At 39.8% G+C, this 27,424-nt stretch overlaps 1 protein-coding gene and 1 long non-coding RNA gene across 11 annotated transcripts in view; one reads left to right on the top strand and one right to left on the bottom strand.

Moving 5' to 3' along the window:
- CREB5 (cAMP responsive element binding protein 5) overlaps window positions 1-27,424 on the bottom strand; it is a 256,578-nt gene that overhangs the window by 81,642 nt on the left and 147,512 nt on the right. Inside the window, exon 1 of one of the 9 annotated variants that reach the window (XM_027675310.1) lies at window positions 21,108-21,153. The exons of the other annotated variants lie outside the window; for them this stretch is intronic. Within the exon in view, the coding sequence (XP_027531111.1) occupies window positions 21,108-21,118 (11 nt within the window). The 5' untranslated portion in view covers window positions 21,119-21,153. Of the gene's footprint in view, window positions 1-21,107; window positions 21,154-27,424 lie in introns of those variants that run through there. 9 annotated transcript variants of the gene reach the window in all.
- Window positions 17,067-19,372, top strand: LOC113963849. 2 transcript variants are annotated; one of them, XR_003532983.1, is made up of 3 exons: window positions 17,067-17,091; window positions 18,164-18,305; window positions 18,978-19,372. It is a non-coding gene; the product is annotated as an uncharacterized LOC113963849 (long non-coding RNA). The 2 variants fall into 2 exon arrangements; XR_003532982.1 differs by lacking the exon at window positions 17,067-17,091 and adding an exon at window positions 17,312-17,439.

The following is a 27,424-nucleotide window of genomic DNA, read 5'->3' as shown; positions in this document are numbered from 1 at the left end:
TATGTTCTGCACAGTGTTATGCACACAGCTGGAACTCACAAATGATATGTGGAGGATAATGGCATAGTTAAAGCAAAGCAGGGAAACATTGCAAAAGTCAGGTTCAAGGGATTATAAAGAACTAGCCCATATAAAAACATGGTCTTGTAATAAAATTAAAAAAAAAAAAAAAGTGGGATAAAACCAAAAAAACTGCAGCATAAACATGATTTGATCATAAAAGCAAGCAACAATGTCAAACCGATTCCACTTCCATCACAGTCTCTTAGCTCGGAGAGGACCAAGCTTAATTCTTCAGGAAAACAAGTGATTTTGCAGCACTGAAAATAAAGGTGTATCGGTTTTCAATGAAGAAAAAAGGTAACAATAATACACAAATGCACCAAATGGCAACTTACTTAAAACCAGGAATAATAACAGCAATAAAGCTTACACAAACACTTTCTAACATGCCTATTCTTTTTAAAGTCTGGCCTTAAAACTCCAGCCTGGCATGCAAATTCAAGAAAATTTGAAAATTTGAGGCTCATTGAGGAAAAATTTCAACAGGTTAAACAGCTGGAAAGAAATCTAGCCCTACCATCCAGATAAAGGCAATTCAACAGCACGTAATTCCTCTGCCAGGTTTGTGCTACCGAAAGGTGCTGAACCTTCATTTGCTCAAGTGACTTTTTCCGCAAACATGCTGTAGCAGTGCAAATGGATTTTATTTGACCTTCATAACTTTTAATCTGAAAGGAATAGTAGATTGCAAAAAGGATACAGAAAAAGTACCTTTTACTCCTAAAGGGCTAAGAGTGTCTTTGGAGAGCTCTCACTGAATACTCACTACCAACAGATCCCTATACTGGAAATGAGGTAAAACAAATTTCTCAAAAGTCTTTCCATTTACCTTTATTATCTGGACCAGTGCAATTTAATAGAAATACTAAGATAAAAGAGCTTTGTAAACTCTATTTATAATAAAAATGAAAAAAAAAATCTTTTTGAAGTGTTTTATTTTTCTTTTTTTTTGTTCTTTTTTTTTGTTTAAACTTCCCAAACAAAGCAGAAGTTTGTCTCTGAAAATAAGATGGTGAATTACAGCAAAGTTATGAAAACAAAGAACCAACAGTTTCTCCAGTGCAGGCTTGTTACCATGAGCTAATAATTCCAGACTTTAAGCAAGCTGAGTCGCTTTTTTAATAACTGCATGCCTCTAGGCAAAGTATTTCTACTAAAAATTATTGAGGCATGGAACAAGGCAAGGTGTGTGAGCTAATGTTGGATTGTTCAGTTACTAAACCAACTCCTATAGCAATGAGCCTGCACTGAACTGACAGATTATTTCTCTGTATACACTTGTATAAACACACTGCTTAAGGTCGAAATCTGTGTAAGCTTTCTTTTCAATTAAAATGTCAAAGATGACAGTACATGTTTTCACTGTTCTTCACAGGATGATGGATGCTGCAGCAGCAGTTTCATGCCCCCATGTTTCAGAGATGTTTCCCTGCTTGGATGTCTAAGCAAGATGTACTTGCTGATCTCTTCATATGCCTGCAGGCAGACAGGGCTGCTATACTTATAATTTGGGTGGCTTAATATCTCCTGACTTTTTCCTCCTCAACATCCCCTCCATCAGTCCCCACATCCAACATTCTAAAAATTAGAGCAGGAAGGTTGCTGTGCCCAAAGAGGTTGGGGAAAGGGTCCTGAATTAATTAATTAAATTAAGATTGCTACTTAAATGAAGGCCTTAAATTGCAGACTAGTTTCTGATCATGGCTAATTAACTTCAGGCACCTAACTTAGGTCCCCACAGAAACACAGCTGCTGTGAGTAGTCAACAGACATAGTACACATCTAAAGAAGCTTCCAGCAATTTAAATATAAAGTAATATTAATAAATAAGAGATTAATCTGAATCTTTGCATTTCTTCAACTCCATATTAATAAATTAATAAAAATGTACCCATCAGTTTCTCATTCATTTTCATCAGTCTAGAGCTTAAACAAAGACATAGACAGTGGCTGTTGCTGAGTCTCAAGACCATGTGGCAATACAACTCATAGCACATGTAGCCATAAAGCTGTGGTTGGACAGGAAGCAACAATTTGATCACAATTTTGATGGAAAAAGATCGACTACAGAAAACTGCCTAAAGGAGACAAAAAACACTCCAGTATCTGCCATCAGGAGACCCAGTCTGTTTAATGCTGACGAGACACAAGTGTGCTGTATGCACTGTGGAAAGCAGAGTTTGCTACAGTTAGCAGAGCACAGTCACTAATCAGGACAATGTGTGAGACTATTTATTTACTGAGATTTACTGTTGAGATCTTTAAGAAAGGCATTATATAAGAAAATAATACATGGTTTCTTAAACAAACTAGCAAATAAGTAAAATTGAAAATTGGAAGCTCAAAAAACTCTGAGATGACACATGACATCAGCGGCAGACCAAAATCCATCTCTTAATCCTATCCTTTAACAAGAATACCATAGAGAAACTCTGTGTTTTTTAATGCTCATTGCTTCCCGAGCACTTCTGCCATCAGCACATTGCTTCTGTGGTGCCAATCTCTCTCTATGGCCCAGAGGAAAGTTAGCACTTGTGCACGGCCCACTAAGGTCACAGCCCCAAATGTGCTCAGCATCTCAAAGCTGCTGGTTGTTTCAGTGGGTGGCAGTGGGGGAGAAGGGAAAGGAGCACATACATGAGTATGTACTGTCCATTATGTGTTCAGCAAGTCATTTCCAGGTGTAAAAATATGTTAGTGCTGCCAAATATCTCTATATCTTCAGTGATCACTCCCAACTCACTCCACCGATTCCCTTCAAACTGATCAAAATGAATATATGCCATTTCCTGGGAGGAACCTTTGCACGTGCTTCATCTCTTAAACACGCTAAAAATCCCAGCTGACAGCTGTATTAGTACAAACGATGAAAAGCACGGGGAAGAGGTGAATTTCAAGGCAGATAGAACAAAGTCATGGAGAACTGCTGCAATTGTACTTCAGGAGAGATCAGCTCTGAGCCAGTGCTGTCTGGCCTCGTTATTTAAAGAATTCACATTTCTTTCTCTGCTACATCTCAGTGGCAGATATCCACTGATTGAGAGCATCAGTCAAAGAAACAGGAATCCCAAACTCACCTACAACAGTTTTTACAAAGCTAAGGTAAATTTCACTGAACAGTGGAAATCACATTAGCTGCTATTTGTTAATAAATTTGCCTGGAACAATCCCCATGAATGGTGTGCCCCAGAAATTCCCTGTGACAACAGGTAGTGGCTGCCGGAGATTTTGCCGACACTCAGCTGCCGACACAGGTCAGCAGAGGTTTCCAGCAGCATGCAAGGGGAAGCAGTGAGAGCTAGTAAAAGCTGTTGTCCATTCATGTGCAACCACAGATACATGGGAAAATTTCTTTCCCTATACATGCATGCATGCTAAGAGAGACAGCAAAAAAGAAAAAAACGTTATTTATTCTTCCAACAAAGTGCATATTGTCATTGTAATTTCCAGTCACTATCAGTGCCCACTCCCTCCCTTTTAAGTACTAGTTTAAGCATGAACCTGCAGCTAATTTTGAGGTTGGAGTTCATTTGTTTTCACATCAATCCAATTAATTTCCACTGGAAAATGCATCTCAGGCATTCAATCAAAATAGGCCTAAAATAATTTTGAAAAGCTCATCTGTCTCCAATCTATATAATGTTTTAAAAATTGGATGCATGCCCTGCAATAACATTGCGCTTCAGAAAGCTTAAAGCTCTCAACTTGAGGGTATCAGTTACATTGAAACTGTAGTAAATTAAAACATCCAGTTTCTGGTTTGCATTGATTTATAAATATCGACAAAACTACTATTGCAGTCATTACCACTTTGGGTGCTCAGAGTTGAATTTTCAACAGTTCAGGGTTATTTTCATTCTTATTGTGGCTACAGTAGCCTTTCAAGTTAGAGATCAAATTCCAGATAACATGTAAATCTCAAATCTTAGTTTTAAAAATATGCATACAAACCAGCCAATGCTTATAATAAAAAGCAGCAAGTCTAAGTGGTCAGTAATGTCAAATACCAAAGCACACTTTTTTTAGACTCTCTAGCTTAAAGTAGAAACGTTACTTACTATTATGAAATATTCTAAATAGTAGCGAGTGGAAGTGGGATAAAATATGAAAAGACAAGTATCTCTAGGGGTTGTTTTTTTACCAGGATTTTGATGTTCTCTTTTGAATCGTTCTTTGAAATGAAACAATCAGAAGTATATTCAAAATTTTTCTCCTAAAAAGCTTTCCACATTAGTCTACCTCATGATCTTCAAAATATGCTCATTTATGACCAAATTATTGCTGTGGAAATATAAAGCTGAAAAATAAAGAGACCTCATGAGCTGTAGCCCAGTTAACACAATAATTTGAGAAAACAATAAGAAAAGCATGAATACATCAACAGCAATAGAGCCAATTCTCAATGGTGTACAGCACACAGCTTTGCCAAAGACAATGGATTTAAACCAACTGGGAATCTCACTCATATGCACACATGCACGCACACTCCATAAACAGACAGCATATTACATGCATTACATCTGGTTGTAAAAGAAGCTTTGACAGTGATCTATGTCTTATGCTTCAAAAGAAAACAAAAATCCCCATCTTACACCTTGATATCTGTGGACTACTACCAAGTAAATTCTCCTGACCTCTGGTGGTGATTATCTTATGAAGTGAAGCAGAGGGATCACCATAATATTCACAGAATTTCTCCTGAAAGCACTATCCAAATTGTACCCTCACTGCTCTTCTTGATACTGTCACTGGACCCAATATGCTGATCTGCAAACCAGCTTTCCACTTTTCTTTGAGATCATCCTATTTGCCTTTTGCAGCACGTACAGTTGAGCTGAGAAAGACAAGGAGAGATGGCAGATGTTCTTTTGGGCATGATGCTCTTGCCATTAAAGTTCACAGGAATGCTGCTAATACAGTCATTTAGAACAGAACGAGATCCATAAAAATGTATGATCCCTAAGAAGATACTTTCCTAAATTATACCCAGAATACTGACTTATGTGTGTTAATGATATGCTACATCATACTAAGGAAAAAAAGCTTATTTTTCATCTTTTCCTTCCAATTTGTACTGATGTTTCTGGTTTAGTGTTTCACAGTTGAGGGGTATTTTGGTTTGTTTGGTTGGTTTTTTTTTTAATTTTATCTTATCTTTATCTTGAAAGATATATGTCTTAAAGAGTAAACATTCTCCTAAACTAGAACTTTGTGTTGAAGATTAAAATAACATCCTCTGCACCAGTTTAAAGTGCTTTATGGTCAGTAGGCAGTCATGTAAAAAAGCTCAGGTCATCCTGTCAACTTCCAAGAGTCTGCACTATGAACTAACCCACTGCTAATTATTTATTTAATGTCTTTAACGTGAACCCTAAGTGTTCATGCATACTCCATGAATAGTTATGGCTTGCACTGTTTCTTTTTTCCTCCACTTTTTCTCCTTTGAGAACTGCTACTGAAACAGTGCTTCAACTAGAAAGCTGCCATACCAGGGAAAGTAAAAGAGCAGCTTTATGATCAGCAGAGACACAAATTGAATCAGATGAATTTTGAAACTCTGAGGGTACTGGATAACTTTAAGATTTTGCACCTCGCAGTTTTCAATATTACAATTCAGCAAGGAGGAAACAATCTTTGTATAAAAGAATTTAAAAGACCAGGCTGACCAGGCTAGAAGGGCCTCTCTTGCTGCATTTGCACAGCTGAAGTAATGCCACTCACCTAGACATGGCTCAGGTCTCCTGTAGACACGGCTCAGGTCTCCTGTAGACACGCAGGTCTGAAAACAGCCCTCCCAGAAACATAAGTATCATTTCAACTCCCACTGACTGCCTGATGCTGCAAAACTCAACTCTAAAGTACTGCTTTTCAGTGAAGTGCCACTATAGCCATCAGAATCAACTGCAGCATTTGAATTGAGAGTTTCCAGATTTAAACTGTGGGAACGAGTAGGCTGGAGTTGCCAGTGGAAGGCCTCTGACAATGCAATTTGTTTCTCCTGCTGGCCTGACAGTCAGTGCATGCTGACATTCAAGAAACATTAGTTGGTTTTGTGGTGGGGGTTTTTTGTGGTTTTTTTTTTTGGTTTGGTTTGGTTTGTTTTTTTGTTTTGGTTTGTTTTTTTAACTGCTTGGAGCTGTTGGGAGGGCAGAGGAAAAAGACTGTCGGTTTAGGGAGGGGAAGAGGCAGAAGGTGAAGAATGGAAAGGAGAAGACGTGTCCTTTTCTAGCTGTCTCCTATAAAATATCACACATGTGCCCTGAGACACATGGCAGGTGAACATGCTAAAAAACGTTAACTTTACCTAAACAGCAAAGTGGCAGCTCCACTCAGTTTACAATAACATCAGATCTGTTTGATTTGGCCACATGGAGCCAGACATTTGACTGATCTGGTTAAAATATCTCAACAATCACATAAATAGACCCAGTCAAAGCCTGTTGCATCACCTGCATTTATTTTTTACTGTTAATATTTAGCAATGGAAGAAAGATAGAGATCTGTGCTCTATACACTTGCCATCTCCAACAGTATGATCTCAGCTCAGAGAGCAGCAGGAATTTGCACAGCAGTGAGTATGGCCGATTTCCAGGGGTCGGAAGCCATGGCTTACTCACTCTGCTCCACATTTTCTGTTGTCGTTCTATTTCACTTTTTTTAAGAGGAAAGGCAAATTAATGTAAAGAATAGTGGCAAAGTCAGATTGCAGCTCAGCATATTTTTGTTTTATTTTCCTCTGGTCTCTCTATTTTGTGAAGCACAGATTTAGCCCTTGTATTAGCCTACCAAATAACAAGTCCTTAAAATGGCTCATACATAAAATTTGATGAGAAACTGAGTATTTAGGAATACTGGTTCATATGTGTACCTTTAGACCAACATGGAAATCTGCCTTTATCTCTTTCTCTATAGCAACAAACCATCTGAATCAACAAATTACACCTCGTATAAATCTGACCTGGTCTGTGTAGGATACATAACACAGGTAATCTGTGACTTGAGAGAAGAAAATGCAGCAGTATATATGCAAGACACTTCATATTTGGCAGACACATACAACCAGCTGTTTATTCTTCAGCTTGTGACTATACATCTACCGGGACATCCCCCACCCCCGTAAACCTTGCTTAGCTCCTGGTCTTATTTCCACCGTAGATTTAACCCTAAGCTATGAATAAATGTAGTGCTTGGGGTTTAAAGTTGTGTCATTTAGTACCATTTTGACATCTCCATACATTATAATGAGCTTCTTTTTCACAGGGGACTTGGGATCTGATTTTAATTTGTAGTAGGGTTATGATCACAATAAATGTCCATATTCATGAGAAGTCTTTAATGCAAATGGAAGCAGAAAATATCTGCTTTCTTATAGTTTCAAAGCCATATATGTGAAACACAGTACAGATCTGTTCCACATGCAAAACCATTATCAATCCACCATTGTGCCCTGGCTCCTGCCCTGGCAGGCACTCCCATGCTGAATAGTCTCAGCAAGTATTATAGCTTGCATAATAAAAGAACAGGTTATGAAATCATTAGCACCTCAGCTGAGGCTGCCACAGGGATGCCCCTCTGTGTTCGTTGTGAAACGTTTCTTTGGCAGCTGCATCCTAGAAGCATATTTGGATGTTGTTGCTTCAGTCTTGCCACACCGAGTGGGAAGTAAATCAGTATTTTCATGTTCTGAACTTTAATGTGGGGGGTGGAAGTCTCTCTGATCCACCTCTAGGCTAATTCTCCCCATTTACACATGCCTAATTCTATGCTTGGAGACTCTAGGAAGACCAGATGTCTATAATCACACTCTCAGGACTATGTAGCCAAGGACCTGGGCCATGCCTAGGGAAGCTGGAAGACACTGCAGTTTTGTCAAATACCGCATGTTCCAGCTTCCCTTGTCCTGCAGGCAGCCACTGCTAGTGGTACTTCAGAGCAGCTCAAACGCAGCTGAGGGCTGCCTTCCCCTTGGCTGGAGTCCTGGCTTGGGGTACAATGCACATCCCCTTGGCATTTCCTTCTCCGCAAATGCAAGCTCAGGTGAAACTGTGTCAGTTCAAGCAGCTGAAGCTAAATCCATTTATCCCTTCATAGGAAAATCTATGTCCCCAACAGAAAGAAACAAAATCCACTCCTGGTCACTGAGTGAAGCATCTAGTGCCCTTTTTATGTTCCTTATTCCAACCTTGAGATCCTTCCTGCAAAGTTCACAAATATTTGTGAACCATGCCCTTGCAAATGTGCAAAGTAGTGCAACCACAATCTGGCTCGGGGACAACTGGTGACCCTAAATATCAGAGTATTATAATCTAAGGAAAGGGAAAGTTGTGCAACTTGAAGGAAACCACCATGTGGGGAGGGGAACTTGTTGGAAGCAGTGAAATTTTACTGACTGGAGTTACCCTGGGGTCTGGTCCAGTGATATTTGCCAAACTGAATTCAGTCAGTTTTACCTACTCCATGAGAGAGAGCACGCAAAGGAAGGACCCGTGTCAGGTTCCTGAGCAGTAAGTCAAGCCTGTGTTGCTGTCTTTCTGCATTGATGCACCAGGTCATGATTTAAGGAAGTGAGGTGCTGGGGCTTTTTAAAGCAGCATAAGTAAACAGCTAAGCTTGATGTGATATAAAAAGCACCACAACAGAAAGGAGAACTTAATGTAGTAATGAAAATCACTTACCCTTAATCATCCCTGAGACAGTGTTTTTAAAACGCTGCTTGATTTATTCAGCTAGCAAACATGCCTCCTTTGACTTTTCTAATAACAGGCTATCTTAGCCATGCTTGTTGGGATTTGAGTTTGGGGTTTTTTAATTAGCATCCCAAGTACATTATTTAAATGTCTTTGATGCCTTTTCTTTAAAATTATTTGCTAGGCAATAAATCATACTTATTTGCAAAGGAGACCCCTCTCCAAAATAAAAAAAAATCCCAAACAATCCAAAACATTACCAGGAAGGTCTGGAAAAATAAGAGGTTTGGTCACAGATGTATAACAGTGTTGCACATTTTAAAGCACCTTATTGCTTAAAGACTTACTGAAGTCCAAATTCATTGCTGCTGACAAGCATGCCACTTAGTGTACAAGATTGTATGAAAGGTTGTTTGCTACATGATTTATGATGGTGCCCTTACTGTAAACTACCTGTGCTCTGCTGAGCAGCTCCATGCTTCCTCTTCAATGGAAGGGTCTCAGTTTTTGGAAAAGCTGGACAATTTCTCAAGTGAGTACACTCTTGTGACACTGAGGCTAGCCAGACCACAAACTATTTTATTATGTTGTGCAAAAACCTCTGTGCAAAAAAACCCTCTTTAATTAAGATAGAGCAACCAGCACTGTGGTTGTAATTACCTTGGACTGCTTTACCCATGGGCATAATGAAATAAAATTGGGCCCTCTATATTTTGTTTTTAAACTAAGTAAACCCAAATTAATTTATTCAACTCAAACCAGACAGGTTTCTCTTTAAAATAAAGGCCTGTATGGTTGGAGAGGCTGGTGCAGGAGGCAGAGTGACATGCAATGATGACTGAACTGCAAACTGCTGGCAAAACATTTGGCTTGCCGTTGGTTCATGGCCAGTATTTTCCTTTGTTAATGAATCCCACATCTTTTCTAAGTTAAGCATTTTTTCTTCTCCCCCTTCATTTTATTTGAAACATATTTTAAATATTTTTGTTTTTATGACGTAGTGGAACATGATACAGCCCCCTCCTAACCCTGAATGTGGGAAAAACAATTAAAATTTTGACATTAGGGGCTATGATATAAACATATGGTCTAACTGCTCAGACTTTTTTTTTAAGCAACAGGATCAGTGCAAAGAGAAATAACCAAATGAGAAGTCCATGTTACGGGATAAAGAGTACACCAACTGAAAGTATATCACAGCCAAAACCTTGCTATACACCAAAAACAAAACCCCCTGAAACTCAGTAGATTTTGATAGATTTCCTCTTAGATTTAGGATTACATATGTTTCATTTGTATTCTTTTCTGAGGAAAAAGGCCATTTAAAAAAAAAAGCCATCCTGAGTAACATGTTCAATATTTAGTACATTTTGTCTCACCCAAAGGACCTTCATTTTATGACTTAGAGAATGCAACCTTAAAATGGAATTTTATGGGCTTCTTCATTAACTTCCAACTCTTACCTGAAGAGGAAAAATAATTGATAAATATCCCATGTCAACAAAAACATGGTTTTGAAATGCAATGATCATTTTGGGCATCCAATCACATCTACCCTACTGACCACCAGTCCCCAGGACTATGTGACAGTGAAAACCGTCCCAGCTCCCTTTGGTATTTCAAATCATCAAAATCCCAGACACACAAAATGATAATCTGCTGAAACTCCAGGGAATGCAGGCACCAAAGAGAAGATTTAACTCTATAGGTCACTGTGCACAAGGTTTCCACAAAAAGCAGCTCTTTCCCAGAGGTCTTGAAAAATTGGAAATGGTGTTAAAAGTGGAGAGTTATTTTTAACCTGTCACTGGTGAAAAACACGTTTTCTCAATCATCTGCTATGGACATCTAGTCTCCAATCCTGAAAGCATCTAGCTGCATGAATTTACAGGCCCTACTTTAATATTCTTCAGTTTTACAAACCTTGCAAGATTTCTTCAGCCACAGTAACTTGTAGCTAGTTCTAGCGAGGGCAGAGATGATGAAAGTATAGCACAATGCATTGCTGGCCCTGAAACCCACCCTGGGCAACAACAATCACTGGAAAACATTAAGTTGCAAAAGCTTTTCTGCACCAACCCCCTTACTTTTCATAGCAGGAACGATACCATGCTTGTGTTAGAAATGACAAAAAGCTTTTTCTAGAGGGTGCTGATATCAACTTAAACCCTGAAGTTATATGAGGATAGAGACTTCAGTTATCTATAGTGTATGTGCAAATTAAATATACTCTATGGTGGTTAATTCACTTGCCCTGTAACTGATGTGATTTATGCAGAAAATTGCAGCCACGCTCGAAAGATAGAGCAGCACTTTCAGGTTGACCAAAATCATTAAATTCACTAATAAGTTATATTTAATAAATCTTAGAAGTGGAGAAGAATAGAATATTTGGAAAAGCAGAATTTTTTAGCATGTCTAAATGTTCAAGTTTGAAATGCTGTATTTCTCTGGAAAGTTACCTAGTTCATTCAAAAAAGTTAATTTTCTTGAAAACCTGAGAATGTCTTTGCTCTTTATTTGCACAGAATAATTAAGAAATTAAATCATATTGACTTAAACTACATTACTATTTTTAATTTGTCTCTAAGTCAATAAGTTTGTTATTCACATAAAAGTAGTAACTGTTACAGCTCACCTGCCTCAAGCACACCAATGACACAAAAGAAATCTTAAATCTGTCAGTTTTTCTTCATTTCCTGTTCTATTAAAAACAACTAGTATTACAACTCGTTCCTCTCTTTTATGTCTTCTTTCCTAGATTTTTTTCTAACTGATTCTAACAGCTAGTTAGAAACCTGGACATCAGTATCAACATATTAATGAAAAACAGAACTAACACTGGTATTTCAAAGCTATCTTAAAGACTGATTAGATTCAGTAATAAATTAACTGGGTAGGAATGCTGTTTTCAAGAGAAACTACAATATTCTACAGGAAAGTATGGGACTTTTTGTTTTGTTTTCTGAAGGGATTAGCTCTTCCAGCCAGGAAGTTTTTACCACACATCCATATTCCGTGATTTGCTCTGCATCTGACAGCAGTGCAAAATCATCTTTGACATTTACCGAAGTGTCAGATGCAGCACTTTAAAAGGAGAGACCTTATCTTGATTGCAAGAAAAGAGTATGCAAGCAAGGTGAATGCATGACAGTAAGGAATGTACCAGGGGCATAGTGAGAGCAAGGCCGTACACCCTGGGACTGCACTTTTGGAAACTTCATAAATAGGAACAACATCGTTCTCTGAGCCGTTTAGCTCAAGATGAATATAAGACTGAGTCAGCATCACTACACAGGCTTTTGTTGGTGAAAACTCATATACAGGCACTGTTCCTCAGTCTTTATGTTATAATCCGTAATAAATTATTTACTTTGCAATAATAAAATAACTGAGTATGCATGATTTTACGTGCAATAGTAGCGACAGCATATTGGATAGTCATTAGTTAATGGACAAATATGAATGCAGGATAAGGTATACAGGGAGTTCACTGCAAAAAGGCATTAATGTGTCATTACTTTTATAGTGGGGACAGTTTTTGCTAGCTAAGTTCCTGTAAAACATACCTTTGAGCTTACAGGGATATTAGCAAATGGATTTCTCACGCGGTTATGGACAAAGCTTGTCTCCAACTTTTGTAAAACATACTGAAAATTACCATGAAGGCTCAGAAGTTTTGTTTGTTATGATTTAATTCCCTTATTGTTTAAAAAATAGAAAGGCGGGTGAGGGGAGGGTACTTTAAATGGCTGATTGGTTTGGAAGTAGCTCAGAGACAGATTTTCTCCTAGCATTTTAGAATTCTGTTATTCTTGACTATAAACAAAAACTACAGATGATTAGTTCGGGAGGGAGCAAGACCTGTTTAGCTGTTTATAAACTGAAAAGATATTTGGCTGCATTTTGACTTACATTTCAGCCAAAAATGGCTGGTTTCCATGATTCCTGTTTTATTTTTGCATGTTTATAAGGCATCTACTAAAACTTAGGTGACCATCACTTACAGCATGTGGGAAACCTAGGAAATTAAGCACCTCGAAGCATAATTCAAGTTCTCCCCAGCAGGAGCAATTCAGACTCCAAAGTTACAGCTGTTACATGAGGTGCATACACACTTTATTTCTCAAAACAAGGTGGACACAAGCAGGTACCAGTTATGCTTTAGATGACATTATGTTCTTATCTCACCATTTGCTTTTCTTATTGCTTTTTCCTCATCAAAATTCTTCCTGCTTCCAACCCCTGTACAGACAGTCAGTGCTGCAATCAATGCCCAGTGCAAGAACAGAGCATAGTTTCAGTAAGAAGTCACCTCAGAAGATCACCTTGTTTAACCTCCTGCTCCAACCAGGACTAAATGCAGTATCAGGGAGGGTGCTGGGAGCCTTGTTTAGGCAAAGTGTGAAAATCTACAGCAGCAGAGACTGACTCTAGCCAGTTGTTATGCCCTGACGCGGTCCTCCTGCGGTAGCCTTTCTTTTTTTAGGTCTCATGGAAATTTCTTTCATTGAAACTTGCAACTATTGCCCTCCATCTTCATGGTACAAAGCAGGGCAGATTCTGCCTCCTCTGTAACTGCCCTGTAAGTAGCTGAAGGCTGCAATTAGATCCAGTTAGCTGTCTCTGCCCAGGCTAAATAAACCAAGTTCTCCTGCTCTCTGCTTCTCAGGATAATCTCTCCCTTCAGCCTAGGGAAGATGTCCCTAATGGCATCTGTCCTCTGCACAACTCACCCACCTTCCTCTGCTGCAGTGTCATAAGTCATTGCAGGCTCAATGCGGAACAGTGTGCAGTTTTGGGGTGCTCGTTTGCTTAGAGATATTCAACAGTCCAAATAGATTTCACCCAAAACTGCCCAAGACTTTGGTTGGGTGCAGAAATTTTGTATTCTCCTAATACAGATCTTTCTAAGTCCTCTGGGGATTGTTTGGGCAATCCCAAATATCTGACCCTGAGCCAACCAGTTACTTATTATATCTAATGTTTGTTCTATTTGATAATTACTCTGCACAAGAGACACATGCCAACACAGATGTGCTGCCGAAATTCAGCGCTCAGTGCTACACGGGGAAGCAACAGACTCATACCCTTCCTACATCCAGCTCCATCAGATCTGTGCTCCTTTAAGTCCTCTTATTGGAGCATTGAATCTTTAAAATAAGTCCCCCAAGATAAAGAACTATATATTGGGGGGAGAGGAGGACAGGAAAGGAGGTGGTAAATTTGCAGCTGGCTGTGCTATCAGTCAAGAACTTGTCCCAGGTGAGACCAGGTGAGACCAAATTTTAAAACTCTGGAATGTAACATATGCGGTTGCCAGAGTATTGTTGCCTGTTTTATCATTTGCTACTCTTCACACTTTGTGGGCATTTTCCTGGAGAAACAAACTTTCCCAGAAGTAATAGAACAATTTAGAAGAGACACTGAACATCAAACAGAAAATAAAATGTACAAAGGTTAATCATCTTTCAGTGTACAGCAAGTGAGAAACTTACTCTTTTTCAAGACCTTTTTTGAATAACAGAAAAAGTATTTCTCAGCAAGAACAATTACGAATTTGAAAGGGAAGCATTTTCTCTTAAAACAATTCCTAATTTCCCTTGAAAAAATTGTTATCAAAACCCCAAATTTTAACAATTATTCAAACCTTGTTGAAAACTTTCCAATCAGCCACATTTCACATTTCTAAGTAGACCTTTATAAATCCATGCTTTTCCAACTAACTTTTTTTTTCTATAGTATTTATTTATTTTTGCATTTTTTTATAAATGTTGCTGGTAAGGTTTTATACTTTTCCTGAAGTGTGTACTGCAGTTCTTTTATAGGGCACTACAAAGTCTTGTCAAAATAGTTTAAAACTAAATGAAAAAAAAACCTGGCTAAATTCATTACTAAAGGGGAATCTGCTATATATTGCTTGTTCATTCAACATATTAGAATATCTACTGAATTGCAATAGCTGCATCGGGTTTTGCTCTGAATGGAAAAAGTTCCATACTGCACAAGATCAGCAAGTAAAAAGCCAAACTAAATACTTAGTGATGCACAGCAATGTCCCCCTTTAACTGTTATTTGAATTTTTGCCCCAAATTCACTTTTCTCATTCTGAAGGAAAAACTTGAAATGTGAGATAGAGCTGAGGGGTGCTAATAGAGTGTTAATTTCAAAAAGAAAGAAATCGTCATTCAAATTTATATACTGATATCACCGCCTTAAGTCATCAACCTGGAATCTTATTCATGTGATAAATTCTTTCTAATATGATTGCTTAGGAATAACAGAAGTTAATTTTGCCTTGCAGTCTCAAATATGGTAACAGACACACACCCCCCATATGCAGATACAGATCCACACATACAGAGATTTCTGTAATAATCTGCACTTTGTGCAACACATCCTTCTTTCATACGAATGGCCACAGAAGATACTTGTCAACACTGGATTCCAATAGCAAGGAATCTGGTGGTTCAGGCAATCTGTAAACTGAACCTTAATTTTTCAGCCAATCTTATTCCTACGTGAATTTGCAAAAGAAACTCACTTATACTAAGTATACCAGAAAACTAAAAAGTATTCAGGGCAATGAGAAATCCTGCAGTCCTCTGATGGTACAAGAGAAATACAGCTCACAGCCTTAGCTGCAGTGAAAGAAAAGTTCATTTTGACCTGGAAACCAAATGATAACAAAGAACACAGTACTGGAACTTTTTTGACTTTTCATGATACTGCATGGCCTTAAACTGAGGTCAAGGGAGAATTTGGTCCAGTACATTTTTTCTTTCTAGTTTGTAAGACTCTGTTTGGGAAAAACTAGCTTATGTTAAATCTGACATAAGATTATTTGTGCTGATGGGCTTTTCCAGTGGGGTAAAACATTCTAAAAAATGTAATGAACTTTTATTATTACAATTATTGTTTTGTTGCTGCTAATGGGCACAGATTTATTGATCTGCAGAAAATAGTGCCCAACTGAAGCACATTGTTCGTATTTTTTACGGTCATGGAGCAGCACAAGAGTTGTAGATATCTGCAGTAAAACTCTCCATCTAGTTATTTACATGAATGCCTCTTGTATTCATACTAATAAAGAGCTTTAATATGTTTGACTAATGGTTGCAATTTGCAAAATATCCTGCAGTGCTCTTGAATGAAAGATATTATGTTAAAAAAAAGAGTACCACAGAAATACAGCTTGTGCTGATCTGAGAGACTATAATTCTCACTCCCAGCTAGCAGTTTTTACCAAGACAATAGCTAGTTTTATTATAATGTGCAGAAATCTTTCAGTAAATTAAAACTTATATGTTTTCAATAGAGTTATTCATTTTAACACTGGAAGCTGATGCTACAAGGAAACATCAGGACATAAAATAAAGAATGGAAGTGAGGATGGAATAAACAGTGTTCTGTTAAGTAAATGATACTTTCCTGGCTCTGTCAGGATTCAAAAGACCTAAAAAGCAAAATGTGTGTCACGAGAACTGAAAAATAATTCATGCTATTTGACAATCAAGGCTTTAAAAATGTGTTTGGAGGAAGTGGAGAGGGAGGATGGCAAGCACTACAACACAGAAATTCCATGCCACGTTTAAAAACAAACACAAGCACCCACATAGGGAGGAAATCACACATTAATAGAGATCCAAGGTTCATCAGTCTCTGGGATCACTGTGGCTGAACAAGTAGTTTTTCAAGAGGGCACATTCCAAAGCTAGAGATGTTGAAAAATACATGGGTGCTCAAAGGATTGAAAAGAGGATAGTTCCATGGATTTTATCCAGAGCCCATCAAGGCAGCACTCCCATTCACTGCAACAAGCTTTGGGTCATCCTTAACATCCAAAAGTAGTCCTCACTCATGAAAATTGGCTGGTCACATTGGAAAATGTTTGGGCAAGGTACCCCACCCATAAACAGCGTGCTCGGGAAGAGTATGGTAGTAAATAACGAATAACTTGTCTCGTTGCCAAGATTAGGGGTTGTGTCTCTTACTTGTTCACCCTCTGAGAGAATAAAAAGAGGGCTACAGTAAGGTAATATCTCTGAAGCAACCTAAGAAGGAATGCCACATGAATGAGAAAAGAGGATAAGGGTTCCTTCAATTTTGATGTCGAAAGTGGAAGAAATGACTAAGTGATGGGGTACAGAAAGCCACTAGCAGATGGACGCAGTGTTTCCAACTGCTCATTGCTCTGATATCTTGTAAGTAGGAAGAAGAAGAGAAAGGAAATACAAACCTGAGTGTGGAAAGAGAGTTCCACTATCGGAATTGCGACATCATCTAGGTGGAAGACAAAGATACGGAAGTCCATTTGCAGGAGAAAGAGAGCATAAACACAGTTAAGTGGATATTAATGAACACTAAACAAGAATGGCAAGCCTGCTCTGAACTTACAAATCATATCCGCATTAATACCAAATGAGTTCATTAAGATTAACATTATTATGATGATTATCAAAGGGATTAAAAGAGATTATGGCAAATAAGAGAGTCAGATAGGAATGAGATGTAATTACCTTCCTATCTGGTTTATCTGTAGCTGCAGAGAAAGACCCAGCATTCACTTCACACTGGAGTAACCTAACTCATATTTTGATCTGAAGTGTAATTTTCAGCAAAGCTGATCTCAACAGTTTGGGCTGAACATGGCCCAGGCATGTGCAGGATGAACAAAAGAGGGTGGAAGGTGAGAGTAGAGAGAGATGGAGAAGGGCGCAGGAGGCCTGCTTTTGCCCCAGCACCCTCATCCAAGTGTAGCAAACAACTTGGTCTTCCTGCCCCATGTGTCCAAAACATGATGTGAGGCCAGCCCTGCCACCACTTCTGTCCAACACCTGACCTGCTCTGACCCCAGCACTCATGACACCAGCCTGAAAACTTCACTGGGCTTCACAAATATCAACCAAGTTTTCCAAAACTGTTTAAGGGAAATAGTCTGACTGTAGAGCTAAGAAAACTGAGGAATACAGAGGCAGAGGGATCACATTCAGTGAAGTAAAAACAAGCTGTCTGATTTTTACCTCTTGCTTCATACCGCAAGTACAGAGCCAGTTCTTTGGTGCATGCAGAGACCAGCTAAGGAACACCAAATTATGGCTTAAAATCACACAGCTTATAGAGCGGATATTGTGCCAATGCACACATTCAGTGATGCAGGCGGAAATGTAACTTAGGATCTTCGTGGGGAAAATTTACTGGGACTCGTCCAGCCAGGCTCTACTCGGAGCAGACTGCCTTTCTTCACAGGCTGATCATGCACAGTCGGTACTCCAGTGCAAACATCACTCCCCAGCTCTGCTGTGTTTGGCCTCTGGTTTGTTTGACAGGTTACATGTGCTTCTGAATATATCTTCTGATGCTCATTTTCATAGTGCTGTTAACATTTCTCTTGGCTGCTGTTTAAAAATTAGTTCCCTAAAGATATCATCCTTCAATAAGAAAATCCTCTTGCCAGAAGACCCAGCTTTAAGCATGTAGAACTTGACTGTCAGAGCTGCTGACCTCTACCATGAAACTTCAAGTCTACTGGCAAACCTGCACACTGACACTCATGTAAGCTGAGCAGCTAGCAGCAGAAGAATCCAAAATGGGCAGCTACTTTCTTTTTTTTGTTGTCCAAGATTAATGTACATTTCAAAAGCACCTGTCAAGCATAACCAGAGCTGTTTGGTTCTCATCTGGACAGTTATACTTCCTGAATTATATGTTTCATTGCTTCAACAACCAACATACATACATACATACATACATACACACACACACACACCTTTGTGTATGCATATGGAATTCACAACTGCAACTTTTTAAAAGAAGCCTTTTTTCTGTGTTTCCTGTGGTGCTGTGTTGAAATCCATGAAGTAGCAGCAGTAAATTGTAACTTAGAGTTGCAGTGCACTTCGGAAAGGCAAGAAGGATTTACATCTTTACACCCTCTACCTAACTTCACTGAGCATGAATCAACAGGGTGCATAATCTGTGAAAGCTGTGAGTACAAGGCAGGGTCATCAGTCAGTCCACACTGACTAGAGCACCATGAGATTCTCCCTTGCTGCCCTTCCAGGCAGGTGAAATGTTAAAAGCAAGTACCAGACAAGTGATACTCTGATCCCCCATGGAATGTGATTCAATACCCAAAGACTTTCAGGCCGTACCAAAAAGCATCTTTTACAAGTGCTTTTATAAAAGAAATAGCAAGGATGCATTTCTGCATAGGCAAAGATGCAGTGTGACAGTCTGTTATTCTCTGCCCAGAACCTTGCCAGTGTGGCTAGACACTATCCTATGACAGCACTGATGGACTTTTCCTGCACAGTCTCCAGCCAGAGAAGGCAGGAAGGGAAAGAGCAAAGACAAGTCCACCCCAGCACCTGAAGTGGGCAGGAAAGCAGAGAAGAATCTACTATGCTTTATTCTGATGGTCCATGGAGCTGCACTTCCCAACATTTCTAGGAGAAAGTATGAGTCAGAAATCCTACGGGAACTCCTGCAGCAGCCCAGCTCCCTCCACAACCCACACATCCTCAACAGAGCACTGCGCAATCCAATCCATATGGTGTATCTGTACTGCAACGTGGGCCAGAGTCGGGTGCGGCCTTACGTTAGGCTCTCATATGATAAAAGTTTGGCACGTGAGCAATTATTTGTGCTTTAGCAGTTGACTGAGGAGCTTGGAAATCAGGGCACTTAGGGAAAAGCTATGAATAAAGTGGAGGGACATAACAGCTCAAAATAAGACGGCTTTGCAGGGGGCTACTGGAGCGAAGGGAAGGCAGGAGCTGGCTGGAGCTCTTGTCTTGTTCAGAAAGAGATGGAGAGGTTTTGCCACCTCCACAGAACAATGCTATTTATTATTTTGCTCAGTCAGTCCCCAGTACAGGTTATTAAAAAAAAAAATCACCAAACCCTTAGGAGCATGTTTAGGGCTATCTTTAGTTAGCCAAGCAAATCTGTGGTCTGCTGCTGATCCGCTGGACACTAATACAGTGCTTCTGTCTGAGACAGAAATTCCCTTTCAAAGGGGTACTTCCAAGAGCCATATCTTAAGAGCAGGCAGCTCTTGACACAGAAACCTGATGCAGAGCTCCTCCAAGCAGAATGGGTATCCTCAGGACACCAACACACACCTGATATCTCTCATTCATCCCACATCTAAACACAAGCGATGCCCAAGCAGGGGCTTAGTCAGTGTTAAACTCTGTGGCCCATCCCAAGGGTAACGTACTCACAGCGAACTCAGGAAAGAGGTACCTTTTCTCCCATCCTGCCAGACCTAGAGACTGTTAATTATGTGGAAGAAAGATGGAAAGGTCTGTAGTGAGATAGACAGACTTACAGACAGTGCTCTGTCCTGCAAAGGAAACCCATGCAGGCAGGTCCCCCAATTCCCAGGTCGTTCTAGAGAGCAGAACCATGACAGGAAGGGATCTGCTGTGCAAAGTCAGGACCTCCGCGGTCTCAGCAACGGCAGGACAGCCACTCACCAAACCAGCCACAAGCACAGGGTAAGCTAAAGAAGCTGAAGCTCATTAGGATGAGCTCTGCTAAGTGCCTCCCTTAAATGCTTTATTTTCTACAGCAGATTTCCAACAGTAGGAGCTTTTACTCACTCTGCTAGGCAGAGGCTGAACTGCTTTCTTCATACAGTTTTAAATTCGCCAGCCACACTCGAAGAACCACCCCTTTTTGCCTTTCTCTTTTCTTTCTGCTCTCTCCAGGCTTTTTGTGAAAGAAACATCCAGTTTCAAGCCATTTAAAAAATATCAAAAAACCCTGGTGGAAAATAATTTGCAGCTGTGATAATATCACTTTTTTTTAAATACCGTAATATAGTTTTACTTTTAATAATAAAAGATAAAAAAAGGGGAGTCTGTGAATAATTAGAGAGTGCAGTCTGAAGCCAGTTACAGTCACTGCAATTGATAATAAACTTAAAGCCCCTTGACAGCAGGTAAATGCTTTGCAACCCTGACCCCCTTCCTCTCACATTACTTAACAACCCTGCAGTTCCAGCATTACATCACCGTCCAAGCGATTGGTTCCTGCATTTTAACTCTCTCCCTGTCTCCTCCGATTAGGAGCGACACAGTGATGGGGGGAGGCGGTAGGGAACCAAACCACAACAAACTACCAAACTTCTCTCAAGTTTGCTGTACTCCTTGTTTGGGTTTGGTTTGGTCAACAAAAACAGCTTCTGCTCCTAAGAGCTGAGGTAACACGCACCAGAAAACAAACTCTGTAGAAGTGGAAAAGAGTGGGAAAGGGGGACTTGGGAGGGGAGGAGGAGAGAAGGAGGAAGGCAAGGAGGGGGGGGAACTATATAGAAATCAGAAAAGGAAAAGAAAATTAAAAACAAACCTCATGGACATCACTGAGCCTGAATTCCCTGCTGAGGTGCAGAACATGAGAGCCCTGGAATGAGTGTATGTAGAACTTGAGCCAAAGCTTAACTAGCCCGAGTGAGTCATATCCTTCCCATTTGATTCCCGTCCAAGCGATGATGTAATGCCCTGGCCCTCTCCCTCGCTCCCGCTCGCTGCACTACCTCCCTCCTCCCCTTTTCTCCTTTTTAGCTCAGTGCTGGTGAAGTCACCATTTAAATCTGGCAGCGCTGAAGCAAAAACTTCAATGTAACCAAAACAGCCCCAGGCCAAGTTCCAGACGTACTGAGACTCGGTGGTGCAATTGCCATTGGAAACGGGTAAACAGAGAAAGAAACAGTGCTGCCTCTGAAGGGCCTGCGCAGCTGCCTGTCGGAGCGCAGGAAAACCCAGGGACCGGGAACGGGGATGACATGATTGACTGGGAAGCATCAGATGATACTGCGTCGCTCCCGAACACCCGCATGGTATGTGCTTCAGGAAGGTCCGGCCATTGGAAAAGGAGGAGATGGAGCAGGAGATGCGGAGGGCAACGGAGAAGCCGCGAAGCGGACGCAGCGCATGTGTGTGTGGGTCTGGGGAGAAGGAAGTGCTCTGCTTTGCAGGTTGTGCCGTAGATTGGGATTTCTCTGCCTCAGCAGTGCATGGCTGGAATTGAGCCCCATGTTTTTGAAGGAAAACGACAGGGCTGTTTCTTGCTCTGTATTCTTCTGTATGACAACATACAGGTGCAAAGCACCTTCTTTCTCCGTGACTTAAAAAGTACCAGAAAAGCCCCAAACCGTACTGCACTACAAGATTATAACTAACTCACCGCTGTGCTGCTGCTATTGCCTTTCTGGTGTTTATCTCCCAAGTCTGATATTAGTGATTTTTTTTTTAAGGATAGAGAATGTTTCTAAATAGAACTTACTATAGCCTTTCACGTGTGCAAGCAAAAGCTGTTGTGGTGCAAAGCGCTCTGCTGCATCGTATTGTGCTTCTGAGTCCTCCTGATGTTAAGTCCTAGTGACCATGGCTGAAATACCTCTCGTGTCTTCCCCCACAGAGGGCTTTTTTTCCTATTCATCACTCACAATTAATTGTAGTCAACACAGTACCAAGCAGCTGGTCCACAAAAGAAATCAAAGCCGTAGTAGTAGTAGTAGTAGTAATAATAATAAACAAAAATGTCTAAGTACACATAGCATCCCTGAGCAATTCCAAGACTAATAGTTTCAACATCAAACTGCAGATGTAAGTATTTTTGGCACCTATAACACCAGACAGGTGTTTAAAAATTAATCCTTTCTTTATAGATCAAGAACTATTTCACAAAGACACTTCACCCCATGTCTCAGAGTGAAACTGAGTTTTCCAACACTCAGTGGATGCACTTATGCCACCAAAATTCAGAAGACAGTAGGACAACAGCAAAGTCAATATGTTTTCTTCTTTATGATGATGTGAGTTTATGGAAAAGCAATTTCTATTGCCTAGCACCATTTTACCACACTGGGGTTTTTGGGGGTGGGTTCATTAATTGATCACAGCAGCAATGCAACAGAGACTATTGTAAAGTATCAAAGTCTCCTCTGAGCATACTCTTATGGTTATAAATTATCTTTATTTCTATGGATCGACACCATTAGCTTCTGTCATGGTTTAGTCTTGTATTCAAGTAGTCATGAATTCAAGTGATTTTTTATTTAAGTTATATTTATTTTTACAGACAGAATAAAAGGAGGAGTAAACCAAGAGTTTATCCTATTCAATTAAAAAAACCCACAGTTCTCTGTGGCAGCCTGACCTGCTGGATGACATCCTCAATTGATATTGATGCTGCAGCCACTCAGAGTGACACCTTTATCAAGCAAGGCAGCTCTGAATTAGAGGTGATCAGCCATAATTATTACTGGCGCCACTGAAGCCTGTGGCTTGACAGCATCAGATGTGGTTGTTATAAAGTTTGGTCCATTGTGTCAATGGCCTGTATAACTCATTTATGTCTGAATTACCAGCTATTGATTTTTTGTCTTCTGTCATGTAATAAAATAAAAGCTAGATCATTCCTAAAGTCCTCTTTTAATTCCAGCCTTGCTGATAGTTTCATTTTAAGCTCAGCCCACTTCTCCCTCTCCATTTAAAAAAATGAGACTTCCAGCCCTTTTTCTGTGCATGTCTAAGAAGTCATCCTCCCTCCTTCCTTCTTTTTATTTTGTCTTCTTACATTTACACTGCTGGATTACATAGCTTCTGCTCATCCAGTTATGCCATTGACATTGCTATAAATGTTGTCATGGGCCCAGGACAGATCCCAGGCTCAGAACAGGGGAATGTGGCTACAAGTGAGGCATAACTTTAAATTCTCAGGCCCAACTTTGGAAGGAAGGAAGCTGCCACCAAAAGGAAAAAGGATTGCCCTGAGGAACCCAAGTTACAGTGGGGCCGTTTATGTAAATACATCCATTCCTGCAGCCATTCCTGCAGTTTTCTCATTCTTCTGAAAAACCGTCCTCCACCACTGCAGGTATTCAGAGCAAAATGCAAACAAAGAGATGATGCAGGAGCTGCAGTGTAGTTCCTTGTCCTCCTGAGGCTTCAACCACTTGCCTGGCAACTGTGGTCTTTCCAAAAGAAAATTTTGTTCACCAGAAGCAATAATAGATCCATTGCCCATCTGCAAGTGTCTTAACCAAAATAGCACAGGAGAGACTACGTGTGTATGGTAAACGATCCTTTTTATTATTATTATCTTTACAGACACAAACTCAGAAGAATTAAACTGCTTTCAAAAGTGTTCATCTTACAGAAGATATTTCCAGGAGTAAGAGCATTTTCTGAAATGAACAAGAAAGGTCGAAGCAGTCTGAACTGCTGATCATTTCCAAATTACATGTTTACACTGAAGTCCTATTTCAAGAAGGAAACTGCTTTAAAACAGAGCTCATGAACCAAAGGAGTTAAAAACTTATTTCTGCTTGCTGGTGGGAAAACAAAAAGTTTTTTCCAGGCAGGTATTTCCAAGGCCTATTGATTGATTTTTTTCTTCCCCCTAACAGGAAACACAGTTTTCCCATTTTCCTTCCTGTGACAGACCAGTTAATGATAAAGAATGTCCTGTGCTCAGAGGAAATTCCACTTGCATGCAAGAGCTCCCTCTTTATCTGTTTACTTGTCTGTCTTTTCATTCTCCCCCCACTCCAACCCCAGCCTTAAATTTCTGTGTTCGGCCACGCTCAAGAATAGGGCTGTTGTGATGAGAGTTATGGGATGTTTTAATTCTAATGGGAGCCTTCTTCAAACTAGGGCCCTGGCCAGCACAGTTATGACTCCAGCTTAGCTGTCTAGTTCAGGAATTCTTGCAACACCCTCCCTGCAGAATGTTTCATCCTTAGGGAAAGGGTGGTGGGGCACACCACAGATGTTTGGTGTAACAGAAACTCGACAAAAATCACAGCGTCTGCTGAAAGTTTCCAGTCTCAACGATCAGAAAGCTCTGAATTTTGAGAGCCCAAACGTCAGTGTGCTGGAATTATCTCAAATGCGTATTGTAACACGGAACTGGGTGTACTACATTGTGGATGGACAAATCACCGGTCCTACAAGCATTTTAGATGAGTTTGTCGTATACAGCCTTTGGGACTGACTCTTGCCTATTTCAATCAGTGGCCAAAGCATCAGCAAAGACCTGTGGATGCAAGCAGTACAGCCTGATTATTTTTTTCTCCACTACTTGGCTCTTAAAGAGGCTTGATTAAGAAACTATTCTGCAATAATGGTCCTGCACTCAGGAAAGTCTCATTTTCATTCTGACATTATTTTTCATTTCTAACCCAAGAGCCATACAGTCCCTGTGGAATTAAAGAGGCCAGATAATTTCAGGATTAAATAAGCTTTAATGACTATCACATGTATGGAACCTTAAACCTAGTATTAAAAATTATTTTTTTAAAGTGGCATCTCTTCCTTTTTTAATTTAAAATAACCATCCAGGTGGTTTCCTAAGGATTTCTTTGCAAATTGCTTCCAGTGAACCTTTTCAGTTACAGACCACTGCAAATCTATGTGGTGGTATTCAGCATTCAGTTCAACTTGGGTGTCCTGTGTTTTTGTAGTGGACAGAGGGACTGTCTGCACAAGTGCGTGCACAGGGAGACTGTCTGAGAAGGCTAGGTGTCACTAGCAAGTACGTAAGAATGTAAAGGTCCAAAATTTCAGCTGACCTAAAGGAAGGCAGGGTTAAGAGTGGATTCTTCAAGTCGCTCATAAGATAATGGGGCATATGTTCCCAGCTCACTTCGGTACTTCGGAAAAAGACATTCTTTGTTAAAGGAGACTCAGATCAAAGTGCTCAGCATTGAGTTGTATCAGAGGTATAGCTGGTTTTCCTATGAGCTCTCCAAACTGTAATGAAATAAAGTATCTGGAAATATCCTTTATGAGAACTGCCCCAGATTTCTTGAACATAAGACACTGGATTGGATGAAGTCTAAATGAATCCTGGAACAAAGATCTCCTGCTCTCATGTACATGCTCAAACATGCTGCTACATTAGAAACACCCTACTGAAAATATTTAAGGAAGAAGAACTGCCGAAATTTGAGTCCAACATTTCTGGGCACAGAAATGGGCATGATGGCCAGTAGATTTCCCCCAAACATATTGGCAATAAATCTTAACCCAAATCTTCAAGAATGATCTCAGGATAAGAAACACTGCCCCAATAACAGTTCTAAGCATGTTAAAGCCACTTGGATCGTGGTTTTTTGTGCTGAGGACACTCAACTACTAGGAAATAGAATTGCCTACTTACTATATACTCACCAGATAACCGTGGGCCAGTGGTGAGTGGATGACCTGGAAGTGAAGAGCTTTGTATCCAGTTATATGTCACTGAATCATCCAGTCAGACTAGCCACCTATTTTATTACAGATGGAAACCACGAATACCTAAGACAAATAATGTATCAATTTATGCAGAATAATAAATAATGTTTTATAATTTGGTATAACCTTTAACCCCGAAAGATTCCAAAGCATCTTGCAGACCAGCTGTAAAAAGTCACGTGGTGCAGTCATCCCTGACATGGGAGATCACAACCAGCCAGTAAACAGCACAGAAGTGCAAAGGGGAGATGTTGACTAAGGACAGAAGTAAACAGCTGCAAATAGGTAAAAACCATCACATAATCTTTAACTTTCATGCATAATGAACAGGAGGTTCCCTTCCCCCACTGGGATTCTAATTACTCTAATGTATAATTAGAATGTGCTGGTTAAAATGTGAAGACACTGCTATTTTTAGAATTGCTTGAAGAAGCTTTGCCATCCGTCTACCCTAAGTATTTTGACCCCAGATCTCAGATATCCTAATCTTTAGTGCAAAACCCTACAGGCTTTATCTTGGACACAGTGAAAACTTTATTATGTGTAGCTGATCTCAAATCTTATAACAGCAAAAAGGATCTGGTTTTGATGCTCTTTCCCCATTGTGCTTCTAACAGACAGAAAAGTGAGCTAAAATTGCAAAATCTGGATTAAAATACACATCTTATATGCTGTAATTAAATAAATGCTGTGAAGTACAGTATGGTAAGCACTGAGTATGGCTCTAAAATAAATTTTAGCTCTAAACCAAATTTTATCCTTCCTCTAAACTGTCACATCCATGCATTTTTGTTAGCTCTTTATTTTTCAGCATGATAACAATAATTAATATTCTAATGAAACTTTTTTTTTAAATAAGCAAATATCTGGAACTCAGTTCCAACTGGGAAATAAGAGTGCTGGGACTCAGATCACCATCATGACAGCAGGACAGATTTACAGTGCTATCTGATAAACACATACACAAGATAGCTTGTTTTTAAAGATACACCCTCTTTTGTTAGTAAACCAGCTGATAGTACAATATTTCCTCTATGAAAATGAACAGCTATAACTGGTCATTAGGAAATGTTTTCTGGACTCTTGCTGGAAAAACTGACTTAAATTTTGGAGTTCCATGTAATACAAGGAGCCAAGTAATTCTATTGATCCTAGCTTATCCTCAGACACAGGGTTTACACCATTCAGTCACTATCAGGATGATGAGAATTCATGATCCGAGTGGCACCATTTTTAACTTGGCTTTATCCAAAAATCTGAATTTAATTTACATCCAGCATCTTGACACCTAAACCCCAGTCTCTCTCAGTACAAATTAGAATTTTTTAATGTTTTTCAAACACCAAAGAAGTCTGCAACACAGAGACTGAGATGCAGCCACAACTAAGGGCCAGCCTGCAATTCCCTATTTGCAGTGACTCCAAC

Source organism: Neopelma chrysocephalum, unplaced genomic scaffold (genome assembly GCF_003984885.1).
Source record: "Neopelma chrysocephalum unplaced genomic scaffold, ASM398488v2 Primary Assembly neopelma1_26, whole genome shotgun sequence".
NCBI classification, from domain to species: Eukaryota; Metazoa; Chordata; class Aves; order Passeriformes; family Pipridae; genus Neopelma; species Neopelma chrysocephalum.
This window is presented reverse-complemented; position numbering and strand designations above follow the sequence as displayed.